Raw genomic sequence first — 18057 nt, forward strand, 5'->3', positions numbered from 1 at the left:
AGCTCAGGCCAGTGTTCTAGCTACAGTCCATATGCATCTGGATCAGGTCAGTCTTCCAGCTACAGTCATAATGTGTGTAATTCAGGGCAATCGTCTTGTCATGGTCAGCAAGGATCTCACTCAGGTCCATCTTCTGGGTCTGATCAATGTGCATCAGGATTAGGGCTCTCTTCTAGTTGTAGCAGCCAAAGATCTAGATCAGGTCAGTCATCTATCTGTAACCAACAAGGATCTAGTGAAAGTCATTCTTCTAGCTGTGATGAATATGGATCTTGTTCAAGACAGTCATCTAGCTGTAGCCAACAAGGAAGATGTAGGTCAAGTTCACGTGAATCTTGTGACAATAAACCTTGTGTAGGTTCCAACCCCAATCAATCAGGAAGAAATTGTCAGGAATGGCCAGGGAATTACCAAAAAGAGGGAAGTACAAGCCACAGTCTATCAGGTAATGAGTCTAATTGTCATGAGAGTATTCATGGACCATCAGGAGTATGTAGACAACAACACCAAGAATTTGGCCAGGGTCAGTGGGAATCTAACTGTGGTCATTCAATCTGTGGTGAAGGACAATCAGGAAGAAGTTATGAACAAGTAGAAAGTTCCTCAAGTTGTAGTTATGGACAATCTATACCCTGCTATGGCCAGTCTGGACCCAATACATTTTTAACTAACAATGAACTATATAGACATTGTAGATATATGAAAGAAAGTAATTGTGGAAGAGGAAGTACAGGCCCAAGTTCCCACAGCTTCTGTAGTAGCACTCCACTCTATAAGTATGTCCAAGAGCAGAGGTGCTATTTCTAGGGAGGAATAATGGATATAAGTGAAATTAACTCAAATAATGCCTAAGGAAATTAGAAATGTCTACATATACACAATACATCATCAACTTTCTAAAAATAAATATGTTTCTATTCTTTTTCTTTTAAACTATATTTCTTGTTATTGACTGTCTTTCAATGAATGTAAGGTATTTGGAGCGGGGCTTCTTTATTAGGTAATATTGGGTTGCATAAATATTGGTGTGACTAAATTTGGAAAATAATGCAAAGCATTTTAAGACCTTGGGGTATTGTTGGGATGTCTTGCTGAAAGCTTATTCATTAAGAGAATGCCAAAACTAAGTTTGCATTTCTAAAGTGGAAAAAATGATAAATACATTGCCAGTATTAGAACCAAAGCTTTCTGTTACAGCAATATATACCACAATTTTGGCATGCCATATATTGAATGGTGGCTGAGAGAAGACCCTGAAAGAAAAGATGCAGCTTTAGTCATTTCTTTGATTATCAAAACCTTCATATTTCTATTCTAGGTGAATCTTTATTCAGTAAACTAGCAAGTAGCATTAGAAATTACCACCAGGTGCTTCTTCCTAGTCAGTGAGTAAAGGCGTTGTTTCTTTGCAACCAGGAATGAACCAGTGTTGGACCAAAGAATTTCAGTTTGGGTGGGCTCTGGCTTGGTTCCAGCAAGAAAACTAGACCCTTACGCTCAAGAATATGCTCCAGTTTGGAAAACTTTTGAAGAGTAATAGCAAAGCAATACCATATTCCGTCTTACTTTTGTAATTCAATGGCATTTTTACATGAAAATATCATCCATGTCCATTGCTGCAAAGTGTCTGGGTTTGACTGTAACATATTTGTTTCAAGTCTTTGGATTTTAACAACTGGAGTGTATTTAAATTGACAATAAATGAGTGGTGACCAAACAATGGGGTTGGTTTCATCTCTGCTTCATTTTCACATCGCACGCAGGTGGCAACTGTGAAACTAACCCCAATGGCTCTTCTTCAAGATACCTATTGTTCATAGGCAATCCAGATACAACGTACAAAGAATTTTAAAACTCGGAAGTAAAATAAACAACTCAATTTTTAAAATTAGCAAAAGATTTGGATGCATACCTCACCAAAGAAGATGCACAAATGACCAATTAAGCAATGAAAGGGTATTTGATACCATTAATTCTTAGGAAAATGCAAATTAAAACAATGAAATACAATTACAGGTCCATTAAACAAACACACACACAAACACACACACAACCCCTCTGTCATCCAGTCAATTTCAACTCATATGACAGAACTGTCCCACCAGCAGAAAATGTTTAAGGGAGTATAATTCCTTGTCTTTCTCCCTCGGAGCAATTGGTGAGTTCAAACCAATGACACTCCGGTTAGCAGCTGAACACTTAACCCACTGTGTCACCAAGATTCCTACATGCTCAGTAGAATGACCAAAAGTAAGAAGAGTACCAATACCAGGCTTTTTTGCTGTATTTCTAGTATTGATAGAAGGAAAATAGAATGATACAGCTACTTTGGAAAACTGTTTGGCAATATTTTTATAAAATCCTTGTATAATTTCTATATGGCTCATCAGTTTTACTACTAAGTGAAATGAACATAAGAATGAATATGGCTCATATGGATACACAAAGACTTTTATATGAATGATTACAGCAGCTTTAATCATAATTTCCCAAAACTTATAACAGCATCAATGCCCACAAACAAATGAATGGATAGCTAGATTATTATACAGACATATAGTGGAATACTATTTAACAAAGTAAAAATAATAAAGTATTGAGTGGTGTAGGCAACTTAGTGACACTGTGAACACTGTTTTTCTTAAGGCTGGTAGCTTAAATTCACCCAGAAATCCCTGGGTAGAAAGCCCTAGAGATCTATTTCTGAAAAGCTTATTAAAACTTAAATTCTAAGAACGTGGTTTGCAAAACCCATGCTCTCAGTTAGTGGGAACCCTAACTCTATTTTGAGTGCTAACATAAATTCAGCCTCCATTGATTTAATTCTGACTAACAATATAAAAACTTTGTCCTCAGGTAGAGTATTTGAGAGTTGATTATTAATCCACTGGCCAGTCCACTAGAAGCCCTGGTGACCAGCCCACTATGAGTTGGGCTACGAATACAAGATTAACAGTACAAAACCACCAGCTGCTCTGAGGGAGAAAAATGAGCTTTCCTACTCCTGTGAAGAGGTACAGGCTCAGAAACCCACAAGGACAGTTCTACCTGTCCTTGTCGAATTGCTACAAGTCAAAATCGACTCTATGACAGTGAGTTTGGCGAGTCCAGGGAGGGGCAGTTACACCTTCAGGGACTTGCTTAGGCATCTGGGTTTGCCTTAATGGAAACTGGTGCACCAGGGCCACATAATCATACCCTGACCAAGGTGGTAGGAGGGCCCCCGGGCCAATCCTATAACCTTTTCTAATCTGCAATAATGTATGTACCCCAATCATGATCTCTTTCCTGCTGCTGTATTCCCACTTGAAAGAGTGATGCATTGATCTGCCAACAATCATAATTTTGTGGCAAAATCCTTTTGTTGTCTATGCTCTAATCAACAATCTGGCCACAAACTCTTTGGACACCATTATAGTCTCATGCTGATGTTGTCCTTCACCCAAATGATTTGTTTTGCTTTTGTCTTGTCTTCCTCCAGTTTAAGAATTAATAAAGGAATCTGTGGTGCAATGAGGGAGCCCTAGTGGACAGTGGGTCCCAAAGACAACAGTATTAAATCACCGGTCATGCCACAGAGGACAGAGGGGCTTTCTAGCCCATGAAGAGATACAGTCTCAGAAACTCAGAGAGGCAGCTCTGCTCTACAAGGTCACTACGAGTCATAGTCCACTTGCTGGCAGTGAGCTCAGTGGTGCACTAAGTTGCTTGATTATTTGAAACTCCTAGGGTTTCCATGAGTCAGAATGGACTCCAAACTCCAGTGAGTTTGGTTTTTGAACCACAATCTCTTACTTCTAAGGAGAATTCTGACTGTTCCTCCTCTAAGGAAGTTTGTTTGTTCTTCTGACAATCCATGGATATTTTCAATATTCTTCCCCAACAAAACAATTCAAAGGTATCCATTTTTCTCCAGTCTGCTTTATTCATTATTCAACTTTCACATAACATATGAAGTAATTGAAAATACTATGGCTTGGGCCAAACATACCTTAGTCCTCAAAGTTACATGTTTGCACTTTAAAACTTTTAAGAGGCCTTTTTCAATAGATTGGCCCAATGCCAAACGTTATTTGATTTCTTGACTGCTGCTTCCATGAATGTTGATTGTGGATCCAAGTCATACAAAATCCTGAACAAATTGAGTCTTGTATCCAATTTCATGATGTTGTCTGTTAGTGAAATTATGAAGGTTTTGGCTTTCTTTGCTTTGAGGTGTAATCAGTAAATGCTTCTAGTCTTATTCTTATTAACAAGCAAGTTTGAGTTATCTGCATATCACAGGCTGTTAAGGAGCCTTCTTCCAATCCTGCTACCAAATTCTTCTTCATATAGTTCAGCTTGTAGGATTATTTTCTCAGCATATATATTGAATAAATATGGTGATAAAGATACAACCCTGATGCACACATTTCCTACACACTATTATTTTGTTCTGGTTGAATGACTGCCTCTTTATCTGTGTACAGATTCCTCATGAGCACAATTCAGTGTTCTGGAATTCCCATTCTTCACAATGTTATTCGTAGTTTGATATGATACACACAGTAGAATACCTTTGCATTGTCAATAAATCACAAGTAAATATCACACCTATCCTGCTTCTGCTTTCAGCCAAGATCCATCTGACTTTAGCAATCATTAATTTTCATTCTCACTGTCTTCAAGTTGATGTCAACTCAGAACAACACTATAGGACAGGATAGAACTACCCAGTGGGCTTTGGAGACTACAACTCTTTACAAAAGGAATGGTTCTACAGTTGTCATATTGGCTTATGTTTTTTATGCTGATTTTCAATTTTTGTTTATCATAAATTTCTGTGCTGCTTGTATTCAAACAAGCAGCCATCTAAGTGAGGAATCAACAAAATCTGCATGGAAGAAGCACAGCAGCTTCTATGATCCAAAGATGGCAAAAAGAAAATCTAAATATGATGAGAAAACAAAATACAAATTAACCTCAAAGAAAATGTTTGAAGAGTTGTTTTACACAGCCTCAGCTATGCAGTCATGTGATTTTCAATCTCTAGTCCTCTCTTTTAGTTTAGTACCTCTAAGGCTTTGCACAGGTCATCATAAAGCTTTACTTTGTCTTCTCAAGCTGTTCTGTTCAACTATTTTTGCGTCATCATTTCTTTTATTTGCTTTAGCTACTCTACATTCAAGAGTAAGCTTTAAACATTCCTGGAAACTGGTGCCAATGTAGGATTGTCCATGTGAACAGCTCACTGTTGGATCACCAGATTTGCAGGTAAGGTAGCTGTGCTGGGGGACTGCAATGGGTCTCACAGCACCCAGACTTCCCTTTTGTCCATTAACACACAGAGAGCCCAGCTGCGCTGGTCACAGAGTGGTCCCTGTTCACAGCACCTGCCCTCGCTATGCTTCCCTTGCCAGTGCAGCAGCAACTCCCTCTTTTTTTCTTCATTTTCATTTTCCTCTCTCTTTTATCCCCACCCCTACCCCCCCACACTCCATGTGGCTCACCAACATGGAGAATTGGCTAAGGCTGTTCATACCTCAGGGGCATACTCCATATACCTGAGTGGACATCTGGAGGTGGGACAGTGGAACCTCTTAATTGGCAGAAAGAGGAGAGCTGCCATTGGTGATAATCCATAGCCAAAGTCCAGCTTTATAATAGATCCCATTGGTGATAATCCATAGCCAAAGTCCAGCTCCCTCCTACAGATAAATAGATCTGAACAGTCAGAGAGAGTCTGAGCACCGGGAAAATGGAGAGTGTGCTTGGAATCTGACACAAGTAGGTTCTAGGAGGGGGGTGGAGGTGTTTCTCTATACTGTTTTTGAGAAATAAATCACAGAACTCCTCACTCTGCCAGTGGAAACAGAACTTGGCATTTCCAGCTTTCCCGGCAGCTTTCCCACCACAGGTCAGGTAGCCTTTGGAACTGGTGCCCACACTGTAGCCTGATTGCCTTCTGAACGAAAGCCCCTCCTCCCTGGAGAATCCACTGTAATAGCACATTTGCACCCTAGGACCACACATAAGGAGCAGATAGTTCTGAGTTGTACAGGAACCCACTGTTATAAGAATAATAACAGAAACAGTGCACTCTTCCAAAATAATACGGAGTCCATAAGGACTCTAGTAGATTCATTATACCTTTCCCTTATCCCAACGGGGATAGCCTCCAAAATCGGTTCCCTCCACCTCACCAACACACAACCTCCTTTAACTTACCAAGTAAAATCACATCTTCCATAACCCTTTTCTCCAACTCATTAAAAATTACTTTACCTAAGGAAAGGCTTCCTACACTTAACACCACCACTTAAAACCTACTCCAGAACACCTAAACTCTAATTATCCTTCTCACCCAACTAACACTTCCTCCTCATCTATGCACAATACATTTTTCCAGTACCTATCTGATTCTCTCCTAACCTAAAGAGCCAGCCCCAGCCCTCTACACATTCCAGATGATAACGCTCCATCATCAGTTCATCCAAGAGGCCACACAAGAAACAACCAACACCTGCAGCTAGAGAAAAAAAAACTAGAGGGAAAAAAAGTCAATTAACTGAAGATGACACAAATATGATGGCTTACACAGAAGAAGCTGCCCTTGAACTGCCAGTGAAAGAATTCTTGAAAATATTGCTTAGTGCCATTCAGGAAATTAGGGATCAATCCTGAAAACAAATGAAAAAAAAATGGAATACTAGAATCATCACACCAAAGGGAAGTCCACGAGTAAAGGAATAACAGAAGAAATAGATTAAAAGGTACAGGATATTGATAATAGAATAGCAGACATGGAAAACTGTATTAGTGATCTTGAAGATAACCAGGCAGAATTCCATAAATGAGAGAAGCAGTCAAGCAAAAAAGCAAAGGAATCTGAAAAAAGCCTGGGGAGGATGTGGGACTCCATGAAATGAAACAATATTCAAAGTACTGGGGTCCCTGAGCAGGAAGATAGAAATAAGCCTACAGTTAAAATAGGAAGGGAATTCTTGGAAGAAAGTTCCCCAATATCACAAGGGAGGAAACCATAATCATTCAGGAAACAGAGAGAACATCAATTATATTAATCCCACACACACACAAATTAAAATCTACATTAAAACATGTAGTAGTCAAACTATCCAATTTTTTAAAAAAAGAAGAGAATCATGAGGGCAGCTAGAGATAAAAAAGCAGTCACATTTAAAGGTAAACAGATAAGAATAAGCTCAGACCTCACCGCAGAGACCATGCAGAAAAGAAGAAACTGGAACAACATGTTCCGAAAGTTGAAGAACAATAACTGGAACCCAAGAAACCTTTATCCAGCAAAGCTCTCCGTCGTATTTTAAGGAGGTATTAACAGTTTATTGAATAAGGAAGCATTTAGAGAATTCATAAAAACATTACAAAAAATACTTTCCAGTTCTTTATGGGCAGAAAACCAACAACCACAGAACACAAACATGAGACCGCCATAGGGTGTAACACCACTGTGTTACACTGACTGTGTAACACCACTGTAGACTGACACATTATGGTACCTTGAGCGTGGGGTACTAGAGAAACAAATCATAAAGATGGAGAGTGGATGTTTGTTTGAATTTTGCCTCATGGTAATGTTTCTTCTTTATCTAGCCAGAAGTTAGAAATGCCAATGCTTATTATTGGGTTGTTTTCTAGAAAGAATATGGGAAGTTAAAGTTTTGATTCTTTTCTTTAGTTATTTATTTTGGTTATTCCCATTTGAAATTATGAAAATGAATTTGATTAATGTATATTTTGAGCTCAGGGGATAAAATCACCCCTTGAATTTCTCAGAGCTGCTTTAAAAAATGGCTGACAGAAAGTTAAAATGGCTGACAGAAAGCCTGGCTCTGGCTTGATGCTGTCAGAGGCCTACTCCCATATTGTGTATCAACAGAATAGTTTAGATAAGGATTGTGAGAAGCTAGATAAGGATTTAGCTTGACTTTTAAGAACTGAGTTTAGGATCTGATTCTACTTTGTCTATACTAATTTCATCTGCTTATTATTGTTGGTGTTATGATTGATAGAAATGATTATTGGACTGTATGAAAATAGAGAGCTTAAAAGCCCACTTGCCTGGAGCCCTTAAAATTTGATCTTTAGATGGGTTTAAGACATGACTGCAAAGAAGGTTCTGAAAAGATAAGCCCCACCCAGTGCTTTGGAGTACTCAGGACATTTGCATTCCAAGAGACTTGTCTATCAGCTGTTGACAAATTGAAGGGGGGAAAAGGAACTCTGAATTTTTGAAGTTTGACCTAGCGGTTTTTGTCTGGAGCTGGAAAAAAATCTGGAAGCATGAAGAAAACTCCTCTCTAGGACTCAACATTAAAGGGAGCCCATGTCAGCCTGAAATGCTTGCTAACCATCTGAATCCATTTATTGAGTAGAAGTAGGAAAAAAGCAGCAATAGAGGGATGGGTGGATTCTGGCCACTGAAACCAGTGGACCTGGTTTACAGGAACTAGAGGAGAAGACCAGAGTGAGTTGACTGGTCTGAAGTTCAGGACCTAGCATGAGGGGTCTAGGGTTGTTGAAAATTTGTGATGGCCTAAAGGCAAGGCAACCAATGGACACCCTGGTGAGGTGAAATGATGCAGCCCACATTGAATTGACTGGAACCAGACCCAATGAAGAAAAGATTTTTGAGCATGTGAACTGGTCCATGTTATTGCTGACTTCATGGACAGCCTGTTCTGATTTGACTTTGCTTATGGATTCAGCCTTCACAAGGTTCCAACTGCAATGAAGATTCTTCACATCAAAGAATATGATTGTCTCCTCAGAATACTGAGTTGATGTAAGTGGGCAACATAGAAATTGGATACCCATAATTGGGAGCATATGGGTATGAAGTGGTTGGCTTACAAGCTTTCCTAGGTGGGGGAATATATTCATAGGATTATAGGATTAAGGTGTAGGTGTTACTTAACTGCAATTGTTAGACATAGGACATTGTGTTTTGTTCAGTTATAGAATGTTCTGTGTAAATGAGGCTTTGGCACATATTGAATTGTATACATTTTAGTTTTATCTTATTAGGTACAGATATGATTTAAGTATTGTTTTTTGAAAATTATATATGGCTAAAGAGTTGCGTGAAAGTGCCATATTGACAAGGGATGGCCTTGTACTTTAATGTGTTAGTCTGGGTGGACTAGAGAAACAAATTAATAGACACTGATATGTATAAAAGAAAGAATTTTATATAAAGAATAATTATACATTAAGAAAACATCCCAGCCCAGTCCATATCATGTCCATAAGTCAAATATTAATCTATATGTCCGATACCAATATATAAAGTCCTCTTCAGACTCACAAACACGTCCAATGATGCCAAATGCAGGAATAACACAGACCAGTGGGTGGAAAGTCTTGTGGACCCAATGGTACTATAAGGATTGCAGCACTATCAGGGATCTCCATGTGGCTCCTCCAGTTCAGGGCACTAGCATAGCTCCATGTGTCTTCTCAGCTGCAATGTCACCCAGGGAGTCAGCGTGTGTCCCACCTCCAATGAGCTATTTATTTCCTTAGTGCCTCCAAATGAGGTCATCAAGTTGTGACCTGACTGATAGGCTAAACTCCACCCCTTCACACATAAGTCTCAAATTGACAACAAAGTATATAACTACCACAACCACCCAGAAACCAACACACTGAAAACAGTACCCCAAACATTACAGGTCCAATGGAGATACAAAGACAAGAATAAACTCCTCACACACACACACAGTGCAACATCCTATACATGAGACAAAGGAAAACACTAAACACAAATAGTAAAAAATGGCAGCAACTTATCTACATTTAGATTTAATTACACTGAATTGTAATGGTTTGAGTGCATATATTAAAAGGCAAAGAGTAGCAGACTGGATTAGAGAACAAAATCCAGCAATCTGCTGCCTTCAAGAGACACATCTCAAACTCACAGCTAAAAATAGACTGAGAATCAAAGGATGGCAAAATATTTACCAAGCAAATGGCAATTTTAAAAAAAGCTGAGGTGACAATACTAATTTCAGACAGAATAGGCCTCAAGTTACAAGAAATAATGAAAGATAAGAATGGGCATTACATAATTCTCAAGGAATAATTAGACCAAGAACCCATAAACATAATAAATATATATGTGTTCAATGAAAGACCCTCAAAAGGTGTCAACCAAATTCTCAAAGAGATGAAAAGAGAAATCACCAAATCAACAATTATAGTGGGTGATTTTAAAGCCCCACTCTCAAAGAAAGAGATCAACAGGCAAGAAACTCAATAAATAAACTGAAGACCTAAACAACACAATCAAACAACTTAACCCAATAGACATTTTCAGAGTTCTCCAACCAACATAAAAAAATACATATTCTTCTCCAATGTACATGGCTCGTATTCAAAAATAAACCACATGCTGGGTGGGACACAAGGCAAGCTTGAGAAAATTCAAACACATGCAGGTCATTCAGACCACCTTCTCTGACCACAGTACCATAATGTTGGAAATTTACAATAGAATGAACAAAAAAATAAAGACAAACACCTGGCAACTTAATAACACACTTCTTGAAAACCTAGAAACCAATGAGAATGACAAGACAACATATCAAATCCTATAGGACACAGCAAAGGCAGTTATTAGAAGTCATTTTATTGTAATAAGTGCACAGATGAAAAAAACGAGAGAAATATGGTCAGCACCTTGCCTCAGCACCTTCAGCAGCTATAACAAAGCCAACAACATAATCTTTCTAACAGCAAAAGAAAAAATTATAAAAATTAGGGCAAAGGTAAATGAAGTAGAAATCAGAAGAGCAATGGAAAGAACCAACCGAGCAAAAAGTTGGTTCTTTGAAAGTATCAACAAAATCGACAAACTGTTAGCAAACTTAACAAAGGAAAAGAAGAACCAGAGGTCAATATCTAGAAATAGGGATAAAACAGGGGAAGTCAAAACAGACCCCAATGAAATAAAAACATTAACTACACAGTACTACAAAAGACTGTATTCCAACAAATTCAATAATCTTGAGGACATGGACAAATATCTTGAAAACCACTCTCTCCCCAAATTAATGCACATGGACATTAACTTGAATAGGCCCATAACAAAAGAAGAAACAAACAAGGACATTAAGAAACTCTCAACAACAAAAAAACCCTGGTCCAGATGGCTTCACAGGAGAATTCTACCAAGTATTCAGAGGAGAGCGGACACCAATCCTACACCAACTCTACCAGAAGATAGAAAGGGATAGCAAAGTCCCAAACTCATTCTATGAAACCAGCATACCACTGATACCAAAACCACACAGAGACACACAAGGGTAAAGAACTACAGACTGATATCTCCCAAGAGTATAAATGCAAAAATCCTCAACAAAATCCTGGCCAATAGAATCCAACAGCATATAAAAGAAAATAATACATCATGACCAAGTAAGATTCATACCAGGGATGCAGGGATGGTTCCACATTCAAAAAACCAATAATGTAATCCACCACAAAACAAGAAAAAGGACAAGAACCATATGATCATATCAATCGATGCAGAAAAATCATTTGGTAACATCTGACACTCATTCCTAATACTCTCAAGAAGTTAAGATTATAAGGGAAAAAAATCCTCAATACAATAAAAGTCATATATGAAAAACCAGTAGCCAATATTACATTCAATGGAGATGAGCTGAAAACCTTTCCACTGAACCAGGGAACCTGACAAGGATGTCCTTTATCTCCACTTCTACTCAACAATACTGACTAAAGCAATCTACAAATTCAGTGCAATCCTGATCCAAATTCCAGCATCATTCTTCAAAGAAATAGAAAAACTGATTACCAACTTCACAAGGAAAAGGAAGAAGCCCAGGATAGACAAAGAACTCCCCAAGAAGAAATACAAATTAGATGGCTTTGCACTATCTGACCTCAAAACCGACTATATATCCAGTAGTCAAAACAGCCTGGTACTAGTATAATGATAGATACTTGGATCAATCAGGACAGAAAGCCTAGAAATAAAAATATCCACATATAGAATATTGCGTTTTGACAAAATCCAAAAAAACATTAAATGGGAAGCAGAGGCCCTCTTCAATAAATGGTGTCGGAAAATCTGGACATCCATGTGCAGAAGAATGAAACAAAACCCCTCTCTCACTCCATGCACAAAACAAATTCAAGATGGATTAAAGACCTAGATATAAACCCAAAGCTATCAGGATCCTCAGTGAGAAATTTGGAAGAAAGCTAAGAGTCCTAGCGCAGAGAATACACAGGCTAGCAGAATTAATAAAGGAAACATACTCCAAAGAAGATAAAATGGATGAATGGGACCAATTAAAAGTAAAACACTTGTGTATATCAAAAGACTTTATTAAAAGAGTAAAATGAGAGGCCATAGACTGGGAAAATATATTTAGTAATGGCATAACAGACAAAGAACTAATTAAGATCTACAGAATTTTACAAGTTTACAAAAAAAAAAAAAACAACTAACAACCCTCTGAGAAGATGGGCAAAAAATCTGAACCAACGATTCATACAAGGTGACACTCTAATGACTAATAAACACATGAGGAAATGCTCCAGGTCAATAGTCATCCAGGAAATGCAAATCAAAACAACAAGATACCCACCTAATGCCCATTGCTATAGCCCAATCTTTAAAAATTGAGAACAAATGTTGGAGAAGGTATGGTGGGATAGGGATTCTTATCCACTGCTGGTGGACTTTTAAATATATACATCCACTATGGAAGGCAATATGGTAATACATAAAACAGATGGAAATTGAATTTCCATATGACCCAGCAATACCATTACTAGGCATACACCCCAAAGAAATCAGAAACAGATCACAAACAGACATTTGTTCTCCCATGTTCATCACAGCACAGTTCACAATAGCAAGAAGCTTGAAACAGCCTAAATTCCCATCAATAGAAGAGTGAATGAAAAAATTCTGGCACACACACACACACACACACACACACACACAATGGAATACTACACAACCCTAAAAAACAGCAATGAAACTATGAAACACCTCAACTCTGGAGGTATCAGGAAGACATTATGCTGAAGTCAGGCATAAAAGAACAAATACTATGAGTCCATGGGCATAAGCTCAAACTTGTAGGACATCCAGTGCCAATGAACCACATATCATCCACCCCAGGTAAGTATAGTGTAAGTCTCTTGGCCAGAGAGCACCTCACAACAGCTGGGATCAAATGGCCAGGAGAGAGGGGGGCAAATGCTGTCTGCTAAGTGGTAGCCATGCAGACTTGGGGTGAGGTCCCCTGGAGAGGGAGGCAGCCCTGTCAGAGGGATGAGGCTTACTGATGGGAGGGGCAGCACAGGATAAGGGAAAGGGAATGGTCATGTTTGGGGGAACATAGTTGCTTGTCTGTTGGGGGTGGGGTGGGATGGCTGACAGCCAGGTGTGGGGGAGGAGAGATGGAGGATGCTTGTGTGATCCTTAGGTAGGGAGGGTCTTTAGTGATGGGTAACAGGGGGCATAACTGACCTAGGGTATCTGGGGGTAGCTTGGGAACCCAGGCCAGGTGCTGTAGAACACTGGGGTACTGAACGCTGACTTTCGGGGACAAGTCATGCTCCAGAGGCTGCATCGGTGAGACCCCAAATGGGAACTCCACTGGGAACTGTACTCTACTCCAGACATACTTGTAACATGAGGAGTTAAGCCAGAAAACACACAGTATCTGAGATAGAAGAAAATAGCTGTACCAAGGGTGGTGTACAGTTGGTTGGCGAACAAACAAGGTTTTGGTACATCAATGCCCGGTATGCTGTATTAAGACACGTATGATCCAGGCAACCATGTGATGGCCATCCTTTTATAGTAGGCTTGTGCTAATTTATGTTAGAGTATATCTCAGAGCTGTGTCACCATTGGGGCTCACCCCCTTGAAGCTGTGTTATTTGTTTAATTATTTTTCAGAAAATGAAACCCAGGGATATTGAGCCTACAAGGAAAGAAAATATAACAAAGGTTTTGGGAAGGGGGTTATTGAGGTGGGGGGGGGGGCGGAGACAAAAGGGAAATGATGTCAAGAAGCCCAGGAAGGAAAAATGTGCTGTGGAAAACATGTACAAGTATGCAAGAAATTGTGCAATTAGGTTTGACATGATCAAACTATGAAATGATATGATATATGTATTGGCTCCCAAATTATAGCAAATTAATTAATTAAACACAAAATAAAGGTATAGATCCAGGAATAGGTTCACACTCAATTCTAGCCCCAACTTAGAACAATCAGTTCTTATATCATGGCCCTGCTCAATACTCACCTTCATGAAATCACCGAAGATGAGGATGCTACAGCAAAATGTGGTATAGAAAGCAGATGGTGTCCAGCTATCAATCAGAATACTGTCTGGGGTCTTACAGGTTTGTATTCAGACAAGGAGCCACCTAAGCGAGGAGTCAACTAAGTCCACATGGAAGAAGCACACCAGCTTGTGTGATCCAAAGATGAGAATTTAAAAACTCGAATATGGTGAGGAGAAACGCATCAGAGCAAAATTGATGAAACCCAATTTAGGGAGGGGTATGAGGGATGGTCAGAACCCAAAACCCATCTACAGAGTATCTGGTCAGACTGAGCCACTGGCAGATCTGCGTTAGCCACAGACAAGGGCCTCTATCAGCCTTACTATCAGGCAGAGACCATTGTAATCTTGATTATGCTGGATGGAACTGACACTTGGCCACTTTACGACCCTGTAGACGGGACCTGAATTTGTTCTGGGTGCAAGTATGTCTTACTGTTTCCATGACAGAAACATTTTCCCTGGCTTTTTAAAATTATTGTTGATAGTCTTTTCCTTCTTATGCATTATTAGTATTTCTGTCTGTATACTATTATTTTTACCCTTAACACCTTGGTGCAATTTTGTTTTTTTATTGTTTTCTGGTAGGTCCAGAAGTGGATGCATAAGAACAATAATGGATACAAGGGGATATAGGGAACACTGGGCAGAGGGGAATACAGGGAGGGAAACCAGATTTTGGGAGTAACTAACGAAGACAAGAAGGGGGAGCGAGAACTAGAACATATTGTGATTGTATAAATCTTAATGGTAATTTAGCTGTTGGGGGGGTGCTCTAAAATTGGTATGAGGCTGATTGTATAATTCTGCATGATATGAACTATTTGAACTATTTTGAACTATTAAATGATATGATATGCAAGTTACTTGCCAATAAAACTATTGGGAAAAAAAACTTTAAAGAGTAAGCTTTAGAGTCTCTTCTGACACTCACTTTTCTTTCTTTGTGGTCTTCTAAAATTACCTTTTTCTTTTTTCATGCCTGGTGTTTTGGATAAAACTCATTACCATGGACTAGATTCTGATGCATAGCGACCCCGATGGGCAGCATAGAACTGCCTCTGTGGGTTTCCAAGACTGTAACTCTTTAAGAAAGTAGAAACTCTCATCTTCTAATGTTCTTGATGGTATCCCACAAATTAATCTTTATTCATTAGGATACAATGCATGAAATGTGTTCTTAATATAGTCTCTAAATTCAGGTGGGATATACTTCATATCATAAAAGTAAGTATGAAAGAATATTACTATGACTGCTGAAAAAGAATATAATTATGACTTCTGAAAATTCTATTTAAGTCACCTGGAATCAAGATTCTTGAATGTGTATAGTTGGGGGGATTACACAGTCATTGGCCCTTATATATCCTTTTGATTCTTTAAGAAACTGTTTCCCTCAAGTTACCACAAAGTTAAACAATAGCCTAGAAAGTATGTTAGTGGGGACATTTTTGTGCTAGGCTCATTTGAAGAATTATCTATGTATCTACTGACCTGTTTGGACAAAAAGGGGACTTCGTGTTGCACTGTAAATTGTGCTTTGGGTAAGTCATCATTATAAAAACATTGTTCTGCCAACATTCTTTTGATAATATGGGTAATATGGATGAGGAGTCAGTTAAGTTTTTTTCATCTTTGGGCCATTTTTATTCCCTAGGTGAAATGTTACCCTGATTTTCAAAGTGAACAATCTATTAAGTATACTTTAATTTGTAACTATTATTAACTTAATATAATTTTCATTTCAATCCATCAAAGAAAGAATGGTTTTCTTAAACAAGAACAAAACAAAGATTTATAAATGCTGCCACAGTTAAATGTTCTAAGTCAAAAGACAATCTCAAAAAGTGAAAAGTTAGATCATAGATTACAAGATTTTTGTAATGCATACAAACAACCAAACAACAAATTAATACCCAGAATATATTAAGAATGTGTATAAATAAACCTTGGTAAAAGTACCAAATGGTATTAAAAGGAAAGAAAAGAAAACTCACTAACATAGAAAACTGCATGGCCAAGTGGAATTTGAAAAATTATAATCAGGTAAGCCAATAATAAAATACCATTTTATATTCATCAGATTAGTAAAAATAAACAAATGTTGAAAAGGATATGGAACAATGAAGATATAAATTGGTAGCCACTTTAAGATGAAATTTGGCAACCACACGAGACTGTAATTATAAAGTATTAACAAACAAGCTGAACATTCAGCAGAGGATAAACTGTAATGTACTGAGTTGGAATCAATTCAATAGCAGTGTGACCCATACACTAGAACGCTCTCTTTCTCAATGCCATCATGTGGAGGCAGTCTCATAGTGACTCTACAGGACAAGGTAGAATTTACCCTGTGAGTTTCTAAAACTTTTTATGGGAGTATAAAACCTTGTCTTTTCCCCATGGATCCACTGGTGGTTTCAAAGTTTGGACCAGCATTAAATCAAGGAGCTAGAGGTGTGTATATGTATGTACCCATTATAAAACATGACATATTACATGATTCCATTTTTATAATTTTATACTATACAGTGCATAAAAGGGGCTGCATTTGAGCTCAAACTCTGAGCACCCCATTTTCAGAAGGCTACGATGACAGTGAAACCCCAAAATCCATCTGCAGAAGTTCCCACTTGGATTTTAAGCTTCCATTGAATTGCTTCTGATTTGAGCAGCCTTGCCCTTGAGTAGAGTACATTAGAAAGTGGATTACCTCCACTCCATCTATCTAGGTCAGGGTGGGGCAATCTCCCATAGTGGCTTGCCTGGTTCTGTCCTTGATGGAGATTACTTCCTGGATGTCTCATAATCATGATTAATACCCTATAATTTATATCCTAAATGCCTTGGTCAGAAAGGGTCTGAACCAATCTGGTAAGCTCCTCTAACATAATGTACATGTCTCAGTCATGGTTCTGTTACCACTTCTGTAGTTCCACTGACAACTATGATATATTGATCCACTGCCAATCATGATATTGTGGGTATCCTTTATTCTCCATGTCCTAGATCAGTGCCCGTGTGACTATGAATACTTGGACATCATTTTTACTTGTAGTTAATGCTCTTCCTAGTCTAGATGATTTGTCTTTTCTATGTTTTGCCTTTGTCCTATTTCAGATATAATCAATATTCTCCTTAAACTGCATTTGAGATTTGGAGTTGTAAGGATTCTCAGTGGGTAATACCTCGATTCTTGGCTTTACACACTGAAAAAATTCATGCCAATGCCCATTTTGTAATCCAAGTGGTTTATTATGAAGGACAGGACAAGTTTTAGGGTTTTACAGTCTCAAAGGGGTTCACAACTGGGTCTGAACAACCACATTGAAAAGAGCACCTACATGTGCAGATCTTGGGAGGGGGGATCATAGGAAACCAAAAGCCCAAGAACCCTAGAGGCTGAGAGCATGTGGGCCAAGATGCTGTGGACCCAGAGAAGGCCTAGAGTGGGCACATGTAGGCCATGTGGGGGAGGGAGACCCTCCTCCTTTACCTGACTTTAACCAGGAACAGGGTAAGAGAGTGTGCCAGAGCATGGTCACTGCCTTTATTCTAGACCACCCCCTGGCTGGGGGAAGGCATGGTTGATGATGGTCAAATGCACCCATTTGTCGTCAGTGATCCATTCGACATCTCGTGATCACACAGACTGATATGTTCTTCCATGTGGCCTTGAGCCAAAGCACT

General features: G+C 38.7%; 1 protein-coding gene across 1 annotated transcript in view; it reads left to right on the forward strand.

Moving 5' to 3' along the window:
• The window catches only part of LOC123522334 (hornerin-like), a 7448-nt gene extending 5748 nt beyond the window's left edge, over positions 1-1700 (forward strand). Inside the window, exon 3 of the mRNA XM_045295676.1 lies at positions 8-1700. Within this exon, the coding sequence (XP_045151611.1) occupies positions 8-807 (800 nt within the window). The 3' untranslated portion in view covers positions 808-1700. The remainder of the gene's footprint in view (positions 1-7) is intronic.
• The last annotated feature ends 16357 nt before the right edge of the window (positions 1701-18057 follow it).

This window comes from Echinops telfairi, unplaced genomic scaffold (assembly GCF_000313985.2).
Source record: "Echinops telfairi isolate 266 unplaced genomic scaffold, ASM31398v2 ScPeMD7_5805;HRSCAF=6673, whole genome shotgun sequence".
NCBI lineage: Eukaryota > Metazoa > Chordata > Mammalia > Afrosoricida > Tenrecidae > Echinops > Echinops telfairi.